The sequence below is a fragment of the Ananas comosus genome, linkage group 1 (assembly GCF_001540865.1).
Source record: "Ananas comosus cultivar F153 linkage group 1, ASM154086v1, whole genome shotgun sequence".
NCBI lineage: Eukaryota > Viridiplantae > Streptophyta > Magnoliopsida > Poales > Bromeliaceae > Ananas > Ananas comosus.
In genome coordinates this window covers 5,434,802-5,453,345 of record NC_033621.1, presented here as the reverse complement: position 1 = coordinate 5,453,345, position 18,544 = coordinate 5,434,802, and the positions used below count along the sequence as shown (strand labels likewise).

At 36.5% G+C, this 18,544-nt stretch overlaps 1 protein-coding gene across 3 annotated transcripts; it reads left to right on the top strand.

Annotated features, from left to right (window-relative positions):
- LOC109706009 (ERAD-associated E3 ubiquitin-protein ligase component HRD3) lies at nt 2,963–17,702 on the top strand. Of its 3 annotated transcripts, none has more exons than XM_020226892.1 (6): nt 2,963–3,692; nt 3,994–4,485; nt 9,393–9,608; nt 11,257–11,580; nt 12,207–12,449; nt 17,172–17,702. In XM_020226892.1, exons 1-6 carry the CDS (start codon nt 3,060–3,062, stop codon nt 17,361–17,363), a joined length of 2,100 nt encoding a protein of 699 aa, XP_020082481.1. In that variant the 5' UTR covers nt 2,963–3,059; the 3' UTR covers nt 17,364–17,702. The 3 variants fall into 3 exon arrangements, with proteins under 3 accessions (XP_020082481.1, XP_020082531.1, XP_020082432.1); XM_020226942.1 differs by lacking the exon at nt 17,172–17,702 and adding an exon at nt 15,152–15,424; XM_020226843.1 differs by lacking the exon at nt 17,172–17,702 and adding an exon at nt 15,149–15,424.

Below are 18,544 nucleotides of genomic sequence, written 5' to 3'. Positions count from 1 at the left end.
TGGCACGTTTTTCGCAACTCTGTTTTTAAAAGGTTTTTAAAATCGGCCCCGGGGTGTGACACTTTTTCACAGAGAGAGAAATAGTCATCATTCTCTCTCTCTAGTCATGTGATGCTGGTAATTGATTTAGTTATTTTATCATACATGCTTTATTTTTATTTGTTAGCTCTATTATGGATTAATTTACATTTAGTTTTATAGTTCAATAATATTTAAATTTTTGTTATGACCCAATTTATAATATGTTTGTATTTAAAATTTATTTAATTCATATATGGCTAGGGCTACTATACTCTTATGAGTATTACCCCCTTAATTTGTACTCATAAATTTTCGACCATTAGATGAAGATATGTGCGGTTAGGATGATAGTGGTATCTGGTTAGGTTAATAGTGGTCCCCTAGCGTTGAGTGGGTGTTGGTTGAATAGTATGATCTAACGGGTGGAAATGATCAAAGAAGTAGATCTAACAGCAAAAAAACGTATGAGTACAAAGAGAACTATACTCATAAGAGTATAGTAGCTGGACTCTTCATATATAATTTTATTATATATAAATTATATATATATATATATATATAATATTATAATTATATATATATATATAATATATATATATTATATATATATATATATATATATATATATATATATCCGGCTACTATACTATCGATAGTACCAAGCCCTTGGTACTAAATGGTTTCTACCGTAGATCTACGCCTTTTGATCATTTCACCCGTCTAGATTATCACTATTAAACCAACCACTTGACTCAACCCTAGGGACATAGTATCAATTGTAACACGGGACACTCTCATCCGAGAACGCGACATCCTTTTCATCAACAGCCGATAAATTCAAATAGTACCAAGGGTTTGGGTATTATTGATAGTATACGTAGTATAATTATATAGTATATATTATATATATATATATATATATCATATAATACTTATATATAATATATATTAGAATTAGGCTGGGAATAACTATTAATAGTAAAGACACTTCTTTTTTGCTATCAAGTTTTAACCCTTGGATGAAAAATGTAGGTCATGGAGTGATACTTAGTCGTTAGAGTTGAGTTGGTCGGCCCCAGGGTTGAGTGTCCCCACTGGTTTTATATTTAATCATGGTTTAGAAATAATAAAAAGAGTTGATCCAAAGGCTAAAAAAAACTGGTAGAAAAATGAGATTTTGCTACTATAGTAAGCGCCAGTTCAACTCTATATATATATATAATATATATAGAATTAGGCCTAGCTAAACTATCTATAGTACCGAGCTCCGGTACTATGAGTGTTTGTTTTCGATCTTAGGGCGTTCAGATCAACCGGATCCAACACTCGGTTAAATATAATCTAGGGTATATGAATTTCTTAGAATAAAATTTTAGTTTTTTTCGATATCGTTTACTTAGTAAATAATTGATATCAAGAAATGGACGGTGAAATTGAATAATCTTTAAAAATTTGAAGCATAGACTTCTTAAATTCAATGATCAAGTAATGTTAAGCCTTAATTTATATAGTTTAAAAGTATTTTCTATCAAAATTTGAGAAATTTAGATTCTTCTTACACCGTTTAAACTCGCAAACTCATCCATAAACCATTGAAAATTGACATTTTGAAAAATAGTTTGATCAAAATGTAAACTATGTCGAGGAAAATAAAGTTTTATTTCTAGAAACTTTAAAATACCCTAGATCAGTTTAACGGTGTGGATCGTATTGATCGTTGAATGTCCCTAAGATCGAAACCAACACTAAGTACCGGAGCTCGTACTATAGATAGTATAGTACCATAGCTCTCTCTCTCTCCATCTCCTGCGTCTCTCTCTCTCTGTCTCCCTCTCTATATATATATATATATATATATATATTGCTATGGTACTATACTATTACTATTATAGATTTGAGCCCTCGTACTCCATAAGTGTTTTCAATGATGGAGCTTCCCCCCGAACACGATCCACTGCACCGTTAAATTATATCAGAGTATTTGAAATTACTAGAAAAAAATTCTAAATTTGAAATCATAATAAAGTCCTCAGTGGGCATATAAAAAACGTCCAAAATCGAACGCGTCCTAAAAAAGATGAGGTCCGATCCTTCAATCAAGATCGTAGTTATTGATCTTTTATCTATGTATGAATAAATTTTCTATCAAGAATCAACAAATTTCGATTCTTAGCAACAGTTAAACTAGCAAGTATTTCATACGGTCGTTAAAAATTCAAATTGTGATACGCTTGATCGCTCAAAGGCTAAATGATGTCGAAAATTATAAATTTGATTTCTCTGAAGTTTAAATGTTAAATAAACGTTTAAGCGTGTGGATGCGTCGATTCGGAAGCTCTATCATTCTAAATAACTTAGAGTTACGAGGGCGGATAGTAGTCATAATAGTAACGTACCGGACCCTATATATATATATATATATATCTTAATTAATAATTATAAAATCTCATAGATATGTTATCTTAAGAAGAGGTAATCTTAACTTTCTATCTAAGGTGACAGTATTTATAAATATAAATCTCAATTGCAGCCTACCAAACAGAAAAAAATGTAACTACAGCCGACCAAACAGAAGAAATGTAACTGCAGTAGTTGTAACAGTATAAAACCAAATAGGCTAGGTGTAGTTATAACTGCAGTATTTATAACTGCATTTATTTTCAGCTATACTGTTTCTGTAACTATATCCAACAAACCGGCCCTTATTTTTATATTCTTCAGCTTCTTCTTCTAGTATATTTAATTTTTTTATATTAATTAATTAATTTATTTATTTCTACATAATTAACGCACTGCAATGCAACGCTTCCCGACTACACTAGTTTTTTCTTAATTAGAAAGAAAATGATGCCACGTGTCAGCTGATCTGTGCAACTTGAGATATTAACTCAGCGGCCTAATAAGAACCTTTTGACCAATCAGATTTCGCGTTCGACGTGTGTCCAAACCCGTCCTCCTCCTTAAATTTAATCCATCCCCTGGCATATCAAATCTCTCCCCTCCCCCTCTCTGCCCTCTCCCTCTCCCTCTCCGCCACCATGTCCAGGATGCGTCGCCGGAGAGCTCTCCCCCTCCTCCCTCTCCTCCTTATCTGCGCCCTCCTCCCCCTCTCCTCCCCCGTGCGCCCCTTCGTCATCGTCATCACCGGCGACGACCTCAAGGAAACCCCCTCCTCCGACTCTCTCCCCTCCTCCGATCCCTCCTCCTCCTCCTCCGAGGACCACGACGATGGCGACCCCGATTGGGACGAGTTCTCCTCCTCCTCCTCCTCCTCCTCCCCCGCCTCCGACGACCTCCGCCTCGACCCCGGCTCATGGCTCTCCGTCCTCGATCCCTCCTTCTCCAACTCCCACCTCAACTCCTCCTCCTCCTCCCCCTCCGATGGCTCCGATCCCGACCCCCGCGAGGCCCTCTTCGTCTCCGGCATCAACGCCATGCTCGCCGCCGCCTCCGCCGCCGACCCCGCCGCCGTGGACGCCGCCGCCTCCCAGATCGAGGTCGCCGCCGCCGCCGGGCTCCCCCACGCCCACTCCGCCCTCGCCTTCCTCCGCGGCTACGGCGTCCTCCGCCCCCTCAGCCGCCCCAGGGCCTTCCTCCACCACCGCTTCGCCGCCGAGGGCGGCAACCCCCAGTCCAAGATGGCCCTAGCCTACACCTACTTCCGCCAGGCCGTACGGTTTCCCAAACCCTAGAATCCGAGAAATCATTGCCTCACATACACCGCACCACTAAACTCCCATTATTGAGACGTCAAAATCTAAATTTAAATTCTTACATGCGTTCTTCCACGTCCAAACTGCCAACGTATTAAAAATCATAAATTTTGGATATGAGTAGGCTTTTATTTAGATGTTCTAAATCTCACCTACCATTTAGATTTCGATTTTGAGACACCGATCGTCGAAGATCCTAATCATCTGAACACCCCATTCCTAATCATCTGAAACCCTAAATCGATCTTTCGCATTGCAGATGTATGAGAAGGCGGTTGTGCTCTATGCCGAGTTGGCGGAGACGGCAATGATGAGCTTCCTCATATCAAAGGAGCCGCCGGTGATCGAGCCCGTGCGGCTCCACAGCGGCACTGAGGAGAACAAGGATGCTCTGAGGAAGTCGCGGGGCGAGGAAGACGAGGACTTCCAGATCACAGAGTACCAGGCACAGAGAGGAAATTCTGCGGCAATGTTTAAAATCGGGTTGTTATACTACTATGGGCTGAGGGGGTTGAGGCGCAACCACACTAAGGCGCTTCATTGGTTCTCGAAGGCTGTGGAGAAGGGGGATACGAGATCCATGGAATTTCTTGGGGAGATTTATGCGAGAGGTGCTGGAGTGGAAAGGAACTACACAAAGGCTTTCGAGTGGCTCTCTAGGGCGGCCAAGCAGCAGTATTATTCGGCTTACAATGGATTGGGATACCTTTACGTGAAAGGATATGGAGTGGAGAAAAAGAACTTGACAAAAGTAAGTTCTTTCAAGTTTATATTTTCTTCTTTTGACGAATTTGCTTGTTAATTTCTCATGTCAGTGTGAGTCCATGAAAACTGCATAGGTTGAGGATTATGAGTTATGTCAGTTGCTGTGAGCATAAGGAAGTTCTTTGTGTATGTAGTGTGCTATACCCTTAAACAAACCATTGAGAAGGTCACCTAGAGGAATTCAATTGCATCCGGTAGCTTGGTACTCATCTTAAAACCTTTATTAAGAGAACTCTTACTATGTGTACTCCTGTATTCAAATCTTATATTTTTGCCCTAATGCTGTCGATCTTTATTGCATAAGTGCAATTATAGACAACTAGATTTGACACTAGTATTTAAGGGTCTTCCCACATTCTGCATTAGTGCAGACAAAAAAGTTAGTCTAGGAAAGAATGCCTTGGTTACAACAACAGTAACACTTTTGGGAAAAACAGAATGCTTGTAGGTGCAATGACTAGGAAAAGAAACACAATACATTTGTAGTAAACTAAATGGATATCAGAAGATTTTGAAAATTTTCAAGTAGACAACATAAACTTATCTAAAATGCAAATTAGAAAAATAAAAGGGTATAGTTAAACTTGTGGATGAAATTCATATAATGTGAGAAAAACGAAATAATATCGAAGAAGTAACCTTAATCAGGAGAACAAATTGAACATCCTAACACTTAAGCACCTCAAACTGGTTACCATGCATCTTCAATGAGAGTTTCGGGAGTTAAGGATGCGATGACTCTGAAGTTCTTGGGAGTCAATAATCTAAGCAGATATAGATGACCGGAGGGACAAAAGAAAATGGGGAGTAAGAGAGCATGTGGATGACTTGGATACTTTTAAAAGAATGAAATAGGGTTCGTGTTCTTAGATTTTGTGATGTCTTCATTCTTGTTAGTACTTTGTTGAAGAAGAGACATTGAAATCCTGGTTTCTTGTACTAGATGGTTGATTTTATTTTCAAATTAGCATATCTTATCAATGTGCTGGACACATTTATTTCAATTTCAGGGCCATTCTAAACCTACACCGTTTGAAGATTTTTGTGGCTTTTACTTGTGTTTAGACCGTGGAAAACATGTATCAACTACTGATGACTGGCTCAGTATCTGCTTTTGTTAGATTGTAATTTAAGTGACTGAGACTTGAGCCCATTCTTTAACTCTAATGGCACCCATAAACCCAAGACTGCTATTCTGGGCATCTGAGAAATCAACCAAACTTGACTCAAAACCATAGTTAGTTAATTCGCGTATAATTTGCAAATTATTCGCGAATTTTTGAATAACCGAATTAAACGCCCGTATCTGTATTTTTCCGAAAAATTTGAAAAAAAACGCATTTTTTTTTTATCAAAAATAATTATCCGCGAATTATTCGCGATTCGCGAACGATTCGCCGAAAAAAAACGGCGGTGGCGGACTTGCGGGTAGCGTCGTCTCCGCTCTCGTCGCCAACTCGTCCGTGTCGTCTTCGTCGTCCTCCTCCTCCGCCGCTCTCGTCGCCGAACTCGCGAGTGTTTGGATCTATGTAAAACCCCTCCGAAAAAAAATTCTCAAAAATTTTCGGTTGAAAATTTTATTTCCCATGTTTGGTTGTTCGTAAAATTTTTTTTTGGAGAAAAAATCGAGTTTTTGTTGTAGTCTGCAGAGGAAAAGACGAAAAGAAAAAGGCGTGGCGTTTGGGAGGCTACGGTCGCGCGCGGTCCACGAGGCCACTTGTGGACCGCATGAGAGGGAGGTCCACGGTGGACCTCCCTCTCATTATATTTATATATATAGAGTTGAGCTAGAATACTATCAGTAGCAAATGGGCTCCGTTGCCACCCATTTCTTTTCGATGATGGAGCCTCCAAATCGACGATCGGCACCGATGAACATCATCTATACCACTTGAAGTATCAAGAAATCAAATTTTATACTTTTCCGATATTATTCTCTTGTCCATCAAGTGGGCGTAAAAATGAACGGCTGAAAATGAATATCCTCTAAAAAATGATGATAGAAATTTTGTAATCAAGAGCGAGAGTATATATCTTATTCTAAATAGTTTAAAGAATTTTCTCATCAAAATTCAATTGATTTGGATAGCTTTACACCGTTAAACGAGAAAACGCCTTATATCTACCATTAAAATTACAAATTTTGAAACTCTTTGATCATTAGGTAAATGATGCCGAAATGATTTGAAATTTGGTTTCTAGATATTTCAAGTGGTATAGATCATGTTCAACGGTGCCGATCGTCAATTTAAGAACTCCATCATCGAAATCAAATGGGTTGCAACGGAACCAGTTTGCTACAGATAGCATTCCAGCTCAACTCTATATATATATATAATTTTATTTATAAATATATATTCATTTATTATATATAGTATTTTATTTTTATATAGAAATATTATTATATAATATTTTATTTATAAGCATAATATAGTTTGTTATTTTTTTTTACATAATTAGCTTAATTTTGTATCTCTTTATTCTTATATTCTTAAGAAATATGAGTATTTATACTAATAGTATAAATTTTGAGAGAAAAAAATTTAATTTAATAGCCGAATTTTTAATTCTGAATTTTTAATTGGTGAACGTATAATATCTGTATAAATCACGTATCCGAATAATTACCGAATCCGTTTTTTAGCTGTATTTTTCAACGAATTTGAAAATTAGAAGACGAATTTTAACCAAATTATATCCGTACCGAATTTTTGCCTAATCCGAATTAACTAACTATGCTCAAAACTCAACAGTCAGTTGGGAGACTATCATAACATCACTGCAAGGAATTTTTATGTGTCATAAGTGCATTCTTGTTCAGTATTCAGTATGCGCCATTATACAGTGCATAAATCTTTTTTGCCATCTGGCTTATCTGTTGACTTAAGGGCTATTTTGTTCATGTATATCAGGGGATGGGGGGAGTGGAGGTTCAGCTGGTGGTTCTTTTAGTTGAACCAGATCATAAGAATAATATTTTTAGTAGTATGCAAGAAAGAAATCCTTTTTCTAAAATAAAAATATATTTTCATAAAAAATCATATGTACAGATAAAATGGGGAAATTTTTGATAGTTGTTGAAGTAATTTGTTAATCAACAGTTGTTGCGTCTAGCTATTTGCATTTTATGATACTAGCTTTCTCGGAAAATTAATTTATTCTCAAACTGAAAAACAAAGTTTTGGTTCTCAAAGGTGGCTGGTTCAATATAAATCATGTTGCTCAAATCTTGGTTAGGTGGCTGAACCTTATTGTTATTAGATTTTAAGCTGTTGGGCTTTGGTAAATACCGAGTCAGCAACACTATCTGTTTAGGTTAGAGGGTCTTCAACTTGCTTTCCCAGCAGGTCTTGATAACATTTCCTGTAAGTATTTACACGAAGGGAGAAAGGCTAATTTGGTTGTTTCGACAAATTTGTTAATGAAATTACTAAGTTTGTGCGAATTTGGTCATGAAGGATGACTACTTCTTCAATTGTCTTTCTATTACCCCTCTCTCATGTCTTTTCTTCTTATTAGCGATAGTTTCTTAAGTTGATCCCCTTCAAAGCTTGAACACGTTGAACTCTGCTCATCGTAGGCATCTCCGACCTCTGCCCTTCTTTTCTAACATTGCATTAATGAGTTATTCTTTTTTATTGGGTAGTTGGTAGATCGTAGGTTGCTGATGCTTCATGTCTAACGTTAGAGGCTGGGAAATTTGTTAAGAATAAGAAAAATGGATGGATACATGTGAGAATGCTTAATGGTTGTTCAAATAGAATTTCTGGAGTAGCAACTGCCTGAGTTTGGCGATAGGAAAATGGTTGGGTCAGGCCTAAATAATGCACTTTTGGTTTGGGGATGGAGCTTGTAGTTTAGTATTCAACATGTAGAAAACCTGAAATAAACTTGATTGTACGTAGTCTATGCAATGCATCATACCTGATAGGCCCATTTTTTATTGCCGTCATCATCAGATGCATGATGGAGAGCTATTGCCTAATGCTCCATTTGTATAATGCATTTTGGTTATCTATTATCTATTAACCTATATGAATTCTCAATAATTTTGCCACGTGGCAAGTTTTCTCCACCCTCACTAACTGTTTTTTTGAATTAATCTTTACTCATGGCTTTTCCCCTCCCCTCATCTCAATTCAATGACATATAATCAATGTGCTTTTAATTTGTATGTTACTGAGTTTTTCCTCTTCGATATAAGTTCTTTCTTCTCCCTCAAACAATTCCTAACATGCAAAATTAAAAGAGGAGAGGTTAGTTTTGATTTTATAATTGATGTGGCAGTTCTGACCATTTCATGCTCAAAAGGGTGCAAAATCATGCAAACTTCTATGAGATTTTCATCGCCATCGTCATCATGATCGCAACATTATCATCTCCATCTTCATACGACCTTTGTAGATTTTTTCTTTAAATGGTGATTCTAGACAGTTATCAATTTTCAATAGTTATATTGGTTAGTTCAATTCATATATTTCCCTACCCAAAAAATAAAACACACTTGAATTTTTATTTTCCAAACTCCTTTCTTTGTCCTCTTCAATATTTTTTATTTTTTCTTCTATTATTTATCCGCCGCATCGCGCGGGTTACTACGCTAGTTTCAACTATTTCTTCATTCTAAAAAGATAATCTGCTGTGCTGTTGCTATTGAAAACTTTGTCTGTGGCTTCGTTTCCTCTTCTAACAATGGTAAGCTTTACAAATCAGTAACATGAAATGAATCTATGCATTCAACATATCCCACACAAGTTGAAGCATTGAATGAATTTATTGAATGCAATCATTTTATTCTTAGCTTGTTAACTGTTATTATAGTCACAAGTTGCATCATTACTAATTTTGGTCAATTATCTTGCTAACTTATTATTGAATCCTTAATTCTTGAAGGCAAGAGAATACTTTGAGATAGCAGCTGAGCAAAAGGAACCAGGAGGCCATTATAACTTAGGAGTGCTTTATCTCAAGGGTCTTGGTGTAAAAAGAGATGTGAAAGCCGCCCGCAACTTTTTTCTTGCTGCAGCTAATGCTGGTCAGCCAAAGGCCCTCTATCAAGTGGCGAAGTTGTTCCAAAAAGGCATTGGGCTTAAGAAGAATCTCTATATGGTACTTTATCATTCAAACTTCAGCAATACTTTTATTCTTGTGGCCAACGAATGAAGTTTTTCTTTCACTTTGTTGTTCAAATTGAGGTAATTTTTGTATACTCCTAGTGCTTAAACAAGAATTTAGTTGTCTGATAATGAATACTAGACTTTGTCCTTCTCTCTCACATGATACGAGTGGGAATAATTTTGCTCTGTCCGTGCTATTGCTTATTTTGTTACTATTCCATTGGTCAGATGATATCCTTAAGAAGTTTGTAGAGTTAATTTGCATCTTGATCCCTTCTATGTTCTTTGCTTGATGAATAATTTGAGAATGTTGAAAAATCATTCTATCGTACATTTATCACTATTTGCATTTGTAGTATCTTTCTTTACTGCACGCATAACTTGAGAAATGTGTTAAAGATGAGTAACATGTGAATTGATAAGAAATTATAAAGAGACTATTGGACAATCAGTTGACTCTAGAATTTAGTATTTGATGAAGCATTTAGTTCACTTATCACCAAGAAGGCTGAACTATTTGAGAAGAATAGTATTCCTTTCCTATTCCCTTATAATAGACCAGATGTATCTCAGAACCTTTAGTGCGGCAAAATCAATAGGACGAGATATGTTGAATATAAAAATATAAAAGCATTGTTCTCTGATAAATAGCTTAAGCTATTGGAGAATAATGGTTGTTTCGTATAATTTAACAAGATACCCCGTACTTTTACCTTTTTTCTTTTCCATAAAGGGTGGAGTCTTGCAACAAAATGGCTTTCAAAGTACTTCTTACTCGCTATTAGGATTTAATCTGAATATCACAGTTCTAAAATTGTTGCATGCACACACACATGCAGCAACATTTGCATATCACTTAGGTGCTGCAAGATGAGTACATAATGCCCTCTATTACCATTGCATTTTAAGCAATTTTGAGTTTGGTATATAATAACATGTTTATAATTGGTTGCTCCAACACTTGATATCAAAGTTGATATACATAACTTTGTTGTCTTTTATGTTATTGCTTATTTCATATTGACTTCATATTCCTAAGTAAGTTGCATGAGACTTCGACAAGTATAACATTATGATGCTCTGGTCAAGAAATGATGTTACGATAAGAAGTGTCGACAGTCAGATCAGATATAATCAATAAAAGGAGCACCACTTGAATTTTGAGACTTGGAAAGAAAAACATGCTTATTTGGATAACATATAACAGCATAAAGCATGATCGATTAATGGCGCTTTTTTTCTTTCCAAAAATTAGTAAACCACCTGGCATAAAGCATAAAGTATTTCAGGCTTGCAGTATAATCATAGAACTTCTCTTAGCTAATTGCGATTAGCAGATTAAAACAGTACATCTTTGTGAGAATGGACACAACCGATTGTTTATCTAGCCACCAAATCACTAGATAAGAAGATAAGCAAACTTAAAGATTATCAAACTTTTTGGGTTGTTTTAATTAATTATCATCCTATTATTTTACTTTATTAACAGCTAACTGTTTCTTTTGAAAAGATTGAACTGAATATATTCTTTGAAACTTTCTTGGTGTTTGCGCAAATTCACTGTAGAGATTTTGTCTAAATGTGCATCCGTTTTGATTTATTTTCAATATTGTTGATTCCTTTCTTTCTTACCTCTTCAGGCTACTCTTCTTTACAAAGCTGTAGCTGAGAGGGGACCTTGGAGCTCCCTATCAAGATGGGCTCTGGAGTCCTACTTGAAGGGTGATATGGGAAAAGCACTGCTCTTATATTCTAGAATGGCTGAGCTCGGATATGAGGTGGCACAAAGCAATGCTGCGTGGATCCTCGACAGATATGGGGAACAGAGCATTTGCATGGGAGAATCTGGCTTTTGCACGGATGCTGAAAGACATCTCCGTGCACATTCTTTATGGTGGCAAGCATCTGAGCAGGGTAATGAACATGCCGCTTTGTTGATAGGAGATGCCTACTATTATGGCCGGGTAATGCCTTTGTTACTAAGTATTTAATTGGTAAATTCACAAGCGAAACCGTTTCATGATATGTGACTTAGTCCGTGACTTAGTCCATGAAATTTAATTAGACATTTCAGTCCCTGTACTTTTTCAAATGTTACAGCTGCATCCCAGGCCACCCAATTCCTGAAGTCTGTTAAGTTAAATTCTCCACATGGTGATGCTTTTTTACATAATGGCCATTTGACCCTTCTCATGTAACATGACCTTCTGCCTCCATAGATATGATACAGCATTAAAATGGTCATTTTACCAGGAGAGCGTGAGCATGTGACTGATAGGATATATTTGGTATTTTGGATGGGATAGGGACGCAACTGCATTGTAGTTGAGATTTTAGAACTACAATATTTAAATGAAAAGTTTAAGAGCTTAGTCACAAAACTGCAATAAGTATATGGAACAATTCTTCCATTTTACCCTATTTATCATTGCTAAACCTGCTGTAGTATAATTCTGAGCTGGATGGAGGATTATATATCTGGGAAAATATGGTTGGGATGTGCTGATATATCAAGGCTACCCTCATTGGAAGTTATTCAAAAGTTGGCAAAACAAGATGTTGTCTTTTATAGCTATTTATTGTTTAACAGGGCATTGAGAGAGACTACGAGCGAGCCGCAGAGGCATACATGCATGCCCAATCGCAGTTGAATGCTCAAGCCATGTTTAACCTTGGGTACATGCATGAGCACGGCCAAGGACTTCCGCTTGATCTTCATTTGGCAAAACGGTATTATGATCAAGCCCTTGAGATTGATCCTGCTGCAAAGCTACCTGTTACACTTGCCCTCATGAGCTTGTGGCTAAGAAAGAACTATGCTGGCGGCTTTGTGGTGAGATTCCCCATTCTTGATTCTTTTATCCATTAAATATGATGCAACTTTAAAGGATGTTATATCTTTTAGTTTGTCCGGAGGGTTTAATATTCTTAGCTCTTTGGCTGATGGTGTAGGTCCTCTTTCAACGTAAAAAGGTAAAAATGTAATGAAAACCCCTAACTATAGACCATCATGAAATAGGCTCTTAACTTTAATTTTTTTTGGGAAAACTTCAAAAACCACCCCTGTGGTTTCATACTTTCTCACTTTAGTACCCTGTGGTTTAAAGTGTATCAATTTAGTGTCCTGTGGTTTCATTTTTATCTTTTTATTATCAATTCCACTAATTTTTTTTGTTAAATTAGTGACATAGTTAAAACTAATGGGTATTGAAGTGAATATTCGATAAACCTAGGTGGAGTATCTGAAGTTTTTTGTATATAATTTAACGAAATATCAACGGTGAAGCTGACGAAAAGATAAAAATGAAACCACAGGGCACTAATTTGATACACTTTAAACCACAGAATACTAAAGTGAGAAAGTGCGAAACCATAGGGGTGGTATATGAAGTTTACCCAACTTTTTTTATAATCATTTTATTTGTGTTTTTCTAGTTAGCTAAATTGAAGTTTTTCTAACTTGGATATTTCTATTCATTGGTAATTATGGCAATTCTATTTCTTAGCAAATAGTAAATGCCATGAAATTTGATGGAATAGACAGTTGAATTTTGTAAAATCCCCTATTTATTCGGTTAGAATCATTCGGGGGAAAAAAAAAAATCACATGTTGAACTGGTGTCAGTATTTTTTTAGNTCTAACTTGGATATTTCTATTCATTGGTAATTATGGCAATTCTATTTCTTAGCAAATAGTAAATGCCATGAAATTTGATGGAATAGACAGTTGAATTTTGTAAAATCCGCTATTTATTTGGCTAGAATCATTCGGGGGAAAAAAAATCACATGTTGAACTGGTGTCAGTATTTTTTTAAAAAAAGAAGAATAGGTTGGGGGGGGGGGGAGGTGTTTCAAAAGGTGTTACAGTTGAGCAGGCCTTCATACATTTTTGCCTTGTTTAAATTGTATGTATGTTGTTGGCCTTTAATTACAATACTTGGATAATTTGTATATAGTGAATGAAGAAAATAGCAGTGCTGCCATAGTAAGCCGCATTTATCTTGGCTAATGTAGTATCACTGAAAAGAGCTATCTTAAAAGTACCGAGTTAAGAATAAAGTTATTAGCTAAATGTCCTGCTAATTCTGGTTTTGAGATGTTTGCTGTGGTACTTTCTAGACAAATCATGATTCATAGAATAAACGATTTAGTTTTTAAAGCTGGAACATAATGTACTATTATTTACAACTTCTTTCCAATCTTAAAACTTCAAATTTATTTTGCCAAGTAAAATTAGGTTGTTGTTCATCTGTTTCAGTCTCTTGCAATAGATCATGTAATGTTGTTAACAATCTTCAATAAGTCTGCGTCTATCTACAGGTCAAGTAGCCTTCTAATTCTTCTAATTCGACTTTTAAAGTCTTTGGTGAGATCCACCAGGGATCCTCAACTTTTTCTAGGAGTTCTCACCTAGGTTATCAACCTATCAATTGCCACAATTTGGTTTCTATCCTTAATATTTAATAGTAAGTCCTTTTATTGACTTATGTGGTTAAATTGGATGGAAATGCCCACTAACTGCTAGAAGCTCAAATGTTTCTTATGTTTGTAGTTAGTGATTGTGTATCTCTGTCTAATATAATATGATGGAGGAATTCAATTAAAAGGGTAAGATTGGGCTTTTTTTGCAAATGGCCCCCTGAAAAAATTTTATTTTAAAACTAGCCCCAACAAATTTATAATTGCAAAAATGGCCCTATCCCTGCCACGCAGGCGCCATGCAAGCGCCACGTGGGCGAGCTGGGAGTCTGTTTTGCAAGTTGAACACGGTGAATGGTTCACCGTGTTTCATATTTATATTTCTCTTCTTCTCCTTTTCAAAAACCCGAACCCGAACCCGAACCTGAAAATCAAATTAAAACCCGAACTCGGATCCAAATCCGATGTGTTTTAAAAATCCATACCCATATTCATACTCGACCAAAAACCCGAAACTCGAACCCGGGCCCGAATCCGAACCCGGCGGGTTTTAAAAATTCATATCGTTGGATGAAGATCTAAGGGATAAAAATTATTAAATATTTTATATATTGTATAAATAAATAAAAATAAATTATGTATCTAAATAATTTATTCGGGTTTGGGTTCGGGTAATATTTCGGGTATCCATGCCCATTGACAACCCTACTCCCTCTTCCTCTTTTTAATATTTATATTGCGAAAAACACATATTTGTATTTTCTCTAGATGCGGTAAATCATTTACCGTGTTTGGACACGGTGAATGGTTAACCGTGTTCAACTTACCACCCTGGCCCAGCCCCGCTCGCGTGGTGCTGACGTGGGGTCTGCGTGGTAGGGTGAGGGCCAAAAGTTCAAATATAAATTTGCTGGGGCTATTTTTAAAATAAATTTTTTTTAGGGGGCTAAATGCAAAAAAAGCCCGGTAAGATTGCTTTGTGAAAGTTAGGGACTGAATTATGACAATAAAAGGTTGTGGCCAAACTGAAGCTACAGAAAGGTTGAGGAACCCTGGTGCAATCTATCCTTGATTTTTTTGGTAGAAAACATAAAGAATTTCTCACCATTAAGCAGGTTAATCTGATCGATTCACTCCCGGAGGTTTACCCAAGGATCGAGGAATGGGTGGAGGATGTAATCCTTGACGAAGGCAATGCAACAATATTAACCCTCTTTGCTTGCCTCTTGACTGTTCTTTACTTGCGGGAACGTCAGAGGCGACAAGCTGCAGTCCATGCTCAGCAACCTCCTGATGCAGGCCAATGATGACTGGTGAATTGGAACTCATCGTAATGAGCTTCTTACCATGCAGGTAACCACATTCCATGTCACCCAAGTTAGTTGCAGGAAAAAATTTAACTTATTAAACAGAGCAGTTGNGGGAGGAAGGGGTTACAGTTGAGCAGGTCTTCATACATTTTTGCCTTGTTTAAATTGTATGTATGTTGTTGGCCTTTAATTACAATACTTGGATAATTTGTATATAGTGAATGAAGAAAATAGCAGTGCTGCCATAGTAAGCCGCATGTATCTTGGCTAATGTAGTATCACTGAAAAGAGCTATCTTAAAAGTACCGAGTTAAGAATAAAGTTATTGGCTAAATGTCCTGCTAATTCTGGTTTTGAGATGTTTGCTGTGGTACTTTCTAGACAAATCATGATTCATAGAATAAACGTAGAATAAACGATTTAGTTTTTAAAGCTGGAACATAATGTACTATTATTTACAACTTATTTCCAATCTTAAAACTTGAAATTTATTTTGCCAAGTAAAATTAGGTTGTTGTTCATCTGTTTCAGTCTGTTGCAATAGATCATGTAATGTTGTTAACAATCTTCAATAAGTTTGCGTCTATCTACAGGTCAAGTAGCCTTCTAATTCTTCTAATTCGACTTTTAAAGTCTTTGGTGAGATCCACCAGGGTCCTCAACTTTTTCTAGGAGTTCTCACCTAGGTTATCAACCTATCAATTGCCACAATTTGGTTTCTATCCTTAATATTTAATAGTAAGTCCTTTTATTGACTTCTGTGGTTAAATTGGATGGAAATGCCCACTAACTGCTAGAAGCTCAAATGTTCTTATGTTTGTATTTAGTGATTGTGTATCTCTGTCTAATATAATATGATGGAGGAATTCAATTAAAAGGGTAAGATTGGGCTTTTTTTGCAAATGGCCCCCTAGAAAAATTTTATTTTAAAACGAGCCCCAACAAATTTATAATTGCAAAAATGGCCCTATCCCTGCCACGCAAGCGCCATGTGGGCGGGCTGGGAGCCTGTTTGGCAAGTTGAACACGGTGAATGGTTCACCGTGTTCAAACACGGTGAATGGTTCACCGTGTTCAAACACGGTGAATGGTTCACCGTGTTTCATATTTATATTCCTCTTCTTCTCCTTTTCAAAAACCCGAACCCGAACTTGAAAATCAAATTAAAATATGAACTCGGATCCGAACCCGATGGGTTTTAAAAATCCATACCCATATCCATACCCGACCAAAAACCCGAAACCCGAACCCAACGGGTTTTAAAAATTCATACCGTTGGATGAAAATCTAAGGGATAAAAATTATTAAATATTTTATATATTGTATAAATAAATAAAAATAAATTATGTATATAAATAATTTATTCGGGTTTGGGCTCGGATAATATTTCGGGTATCCATACCCATTGACATCCCTACTCCCTCTTCCTCTTTTTAATATTTATATTGCGAAAAATACATATATTTGTATTTTCTCTAGACGCTGTAAATCATTTACCGTGTTTGGATACGGTGAATGGTTAACCGTGTTCAACTTAACACCTTGGCCCAGCCCTGCTCGCGTGGCGCTGACGTGGCGTCTGCGTGGCAGGATGAGGGCCAAAAGTGCAAATATAATTTGCTGGGGCTATTTTTAAAATAAATTTTTTTTAGGGGGCTAAATGCAAAAAAAGCCCGGTAAGATTGCTTTGTGAGAGTTAGGGACTGAATTATGACAATAAAAGGTTGTGGCCAAACTGAAGCTACAGAAAGGTTGAGGAACCCTGGTGCAATCTATCCTTGATTTTTTTGGTAGAAAACATAAAGAATTTCTCACCATTAAGCAGGTTAATCTGATCGATTCACTTCCGGAGGTTTACCCAAGGATCGAGGAATGGGTGGAGGATGTAATCCTTGACGAAGGCAATGCAACAATATTAACCCTCTTTGCTTGCCTCTTGACTGTTCTTTACTTGCGGGAACGTCAGAGGCGACAAGCTGCAGTCCATGCTCAGCAACCTCCTGATGCAGGCCAATGATGACTGGTGAATTGGAACTCATCGTAATGAGCTTCTTACCATGCAGGTAACCACATTCCATGTCACCCAAGTTAGTTGCAGGAAAAATTTTAACTTATTAAACAGAGCAGTTGTGCGAGTTTTGTCATACCTAGCAAAACCTAGTGTAACTTAGTGTTTGATTGTAAATACAATGTCATACCCTTTAAAGTATAGGATGATTGTTCTTTCATTGAGTTCATATCTCATATAAAGTTTAATGTATTCAGACTTAAATTAGGAATATGCAATTTTCATGAAGAAACAGGGGCCGTTTGTTTCCCTCACAAAAGTGTATACTGAAGCTGCTATCTTTTCTCAGATTTTGGTTTCCTGAGATACATGTTTTCAGTTTTATGTGTTCATTCGTCTGCTCATTTTGCATCTCTGGATATTCTTTTTGGTAACTACTATTTAGGGTTTGTGGAGTCTTAGTTTGACTGTTTGAGTTCGACCTGCAAATCACTTTTTAAAAATAAGATAAATCACCTTACATGTGAAATATACTATCCTATCGAATTGTGAATGCCGAAATCTTTCAAAGAGCAAAAATCATTTTTTTTTAAAATTTCCAATTAGACAAGAAATTTTTATGTCGAGTAAGTTATCATTGGATATTTTATTCTGACATTCAAATAGACTTGATTGTATGGTTGATTGAGCTTGGCATGGTAATGGATTTTGTTCATTTAGATTGAATTTGTATTTAGATTTGTAGATATAACGGATCTAATATTTTGACTGAGTTATGGATACATTTATTTGATTCACTCAAATAAATGATAAAATAGTTGCTTAGTGCCTTTTTGGATGTGTGAACTAGTTTTTTGATAATTTGTACATGCCGCAGATTTTCTTTTGTGATTGCATTGAGTTTGCTTTTAGCTTGTTGGAAGTTCTTGACGGTCATTTCTTTGCGAATAATGCATTTTGCTTATGATCTGATTAATCTTATTTTGAAAAAAATTACTTTAGATATTTTTTATATTATTTAGTCGTAGGGATCTAATTCTCAAAAAAACAAAAGAGAAGTGCCCAGTATGATTTTTATACATGTATAGTCTCGCACGACATTCATGCACGCTCACGACGTAGACGAGCACATGGATAGGCACTCACTTCCGGGGCATTTGGATTAACGAATTTGTAGATCTGACGTAACT

Excerpts from the sequence above, each read along its gene's own strand:
- LOC109706009 (XM_020226843.1), top strand. The coding sequence starts at position 3,060 with ATGTCCAGGATGCGTCGCCGGAGAGCTCTCCCCCTCCTCCCTCTCCTC. Across the intron at positions 9,609-11,256 it reads TTAAGAAGAATCTCTATATG|GCTACTCTTCTTTACAAAGC; the intron begins GTACTTTATCAT and ends TTACCTCTTCAG. Across the intron at positions 12,450-15,148 it reads ACTATGCTGGCGGCTTTGTG|CAGGTTAATCTGATCGATTC; the intron begins GTGAGATTCCCC and ends CTCACCATTAAG.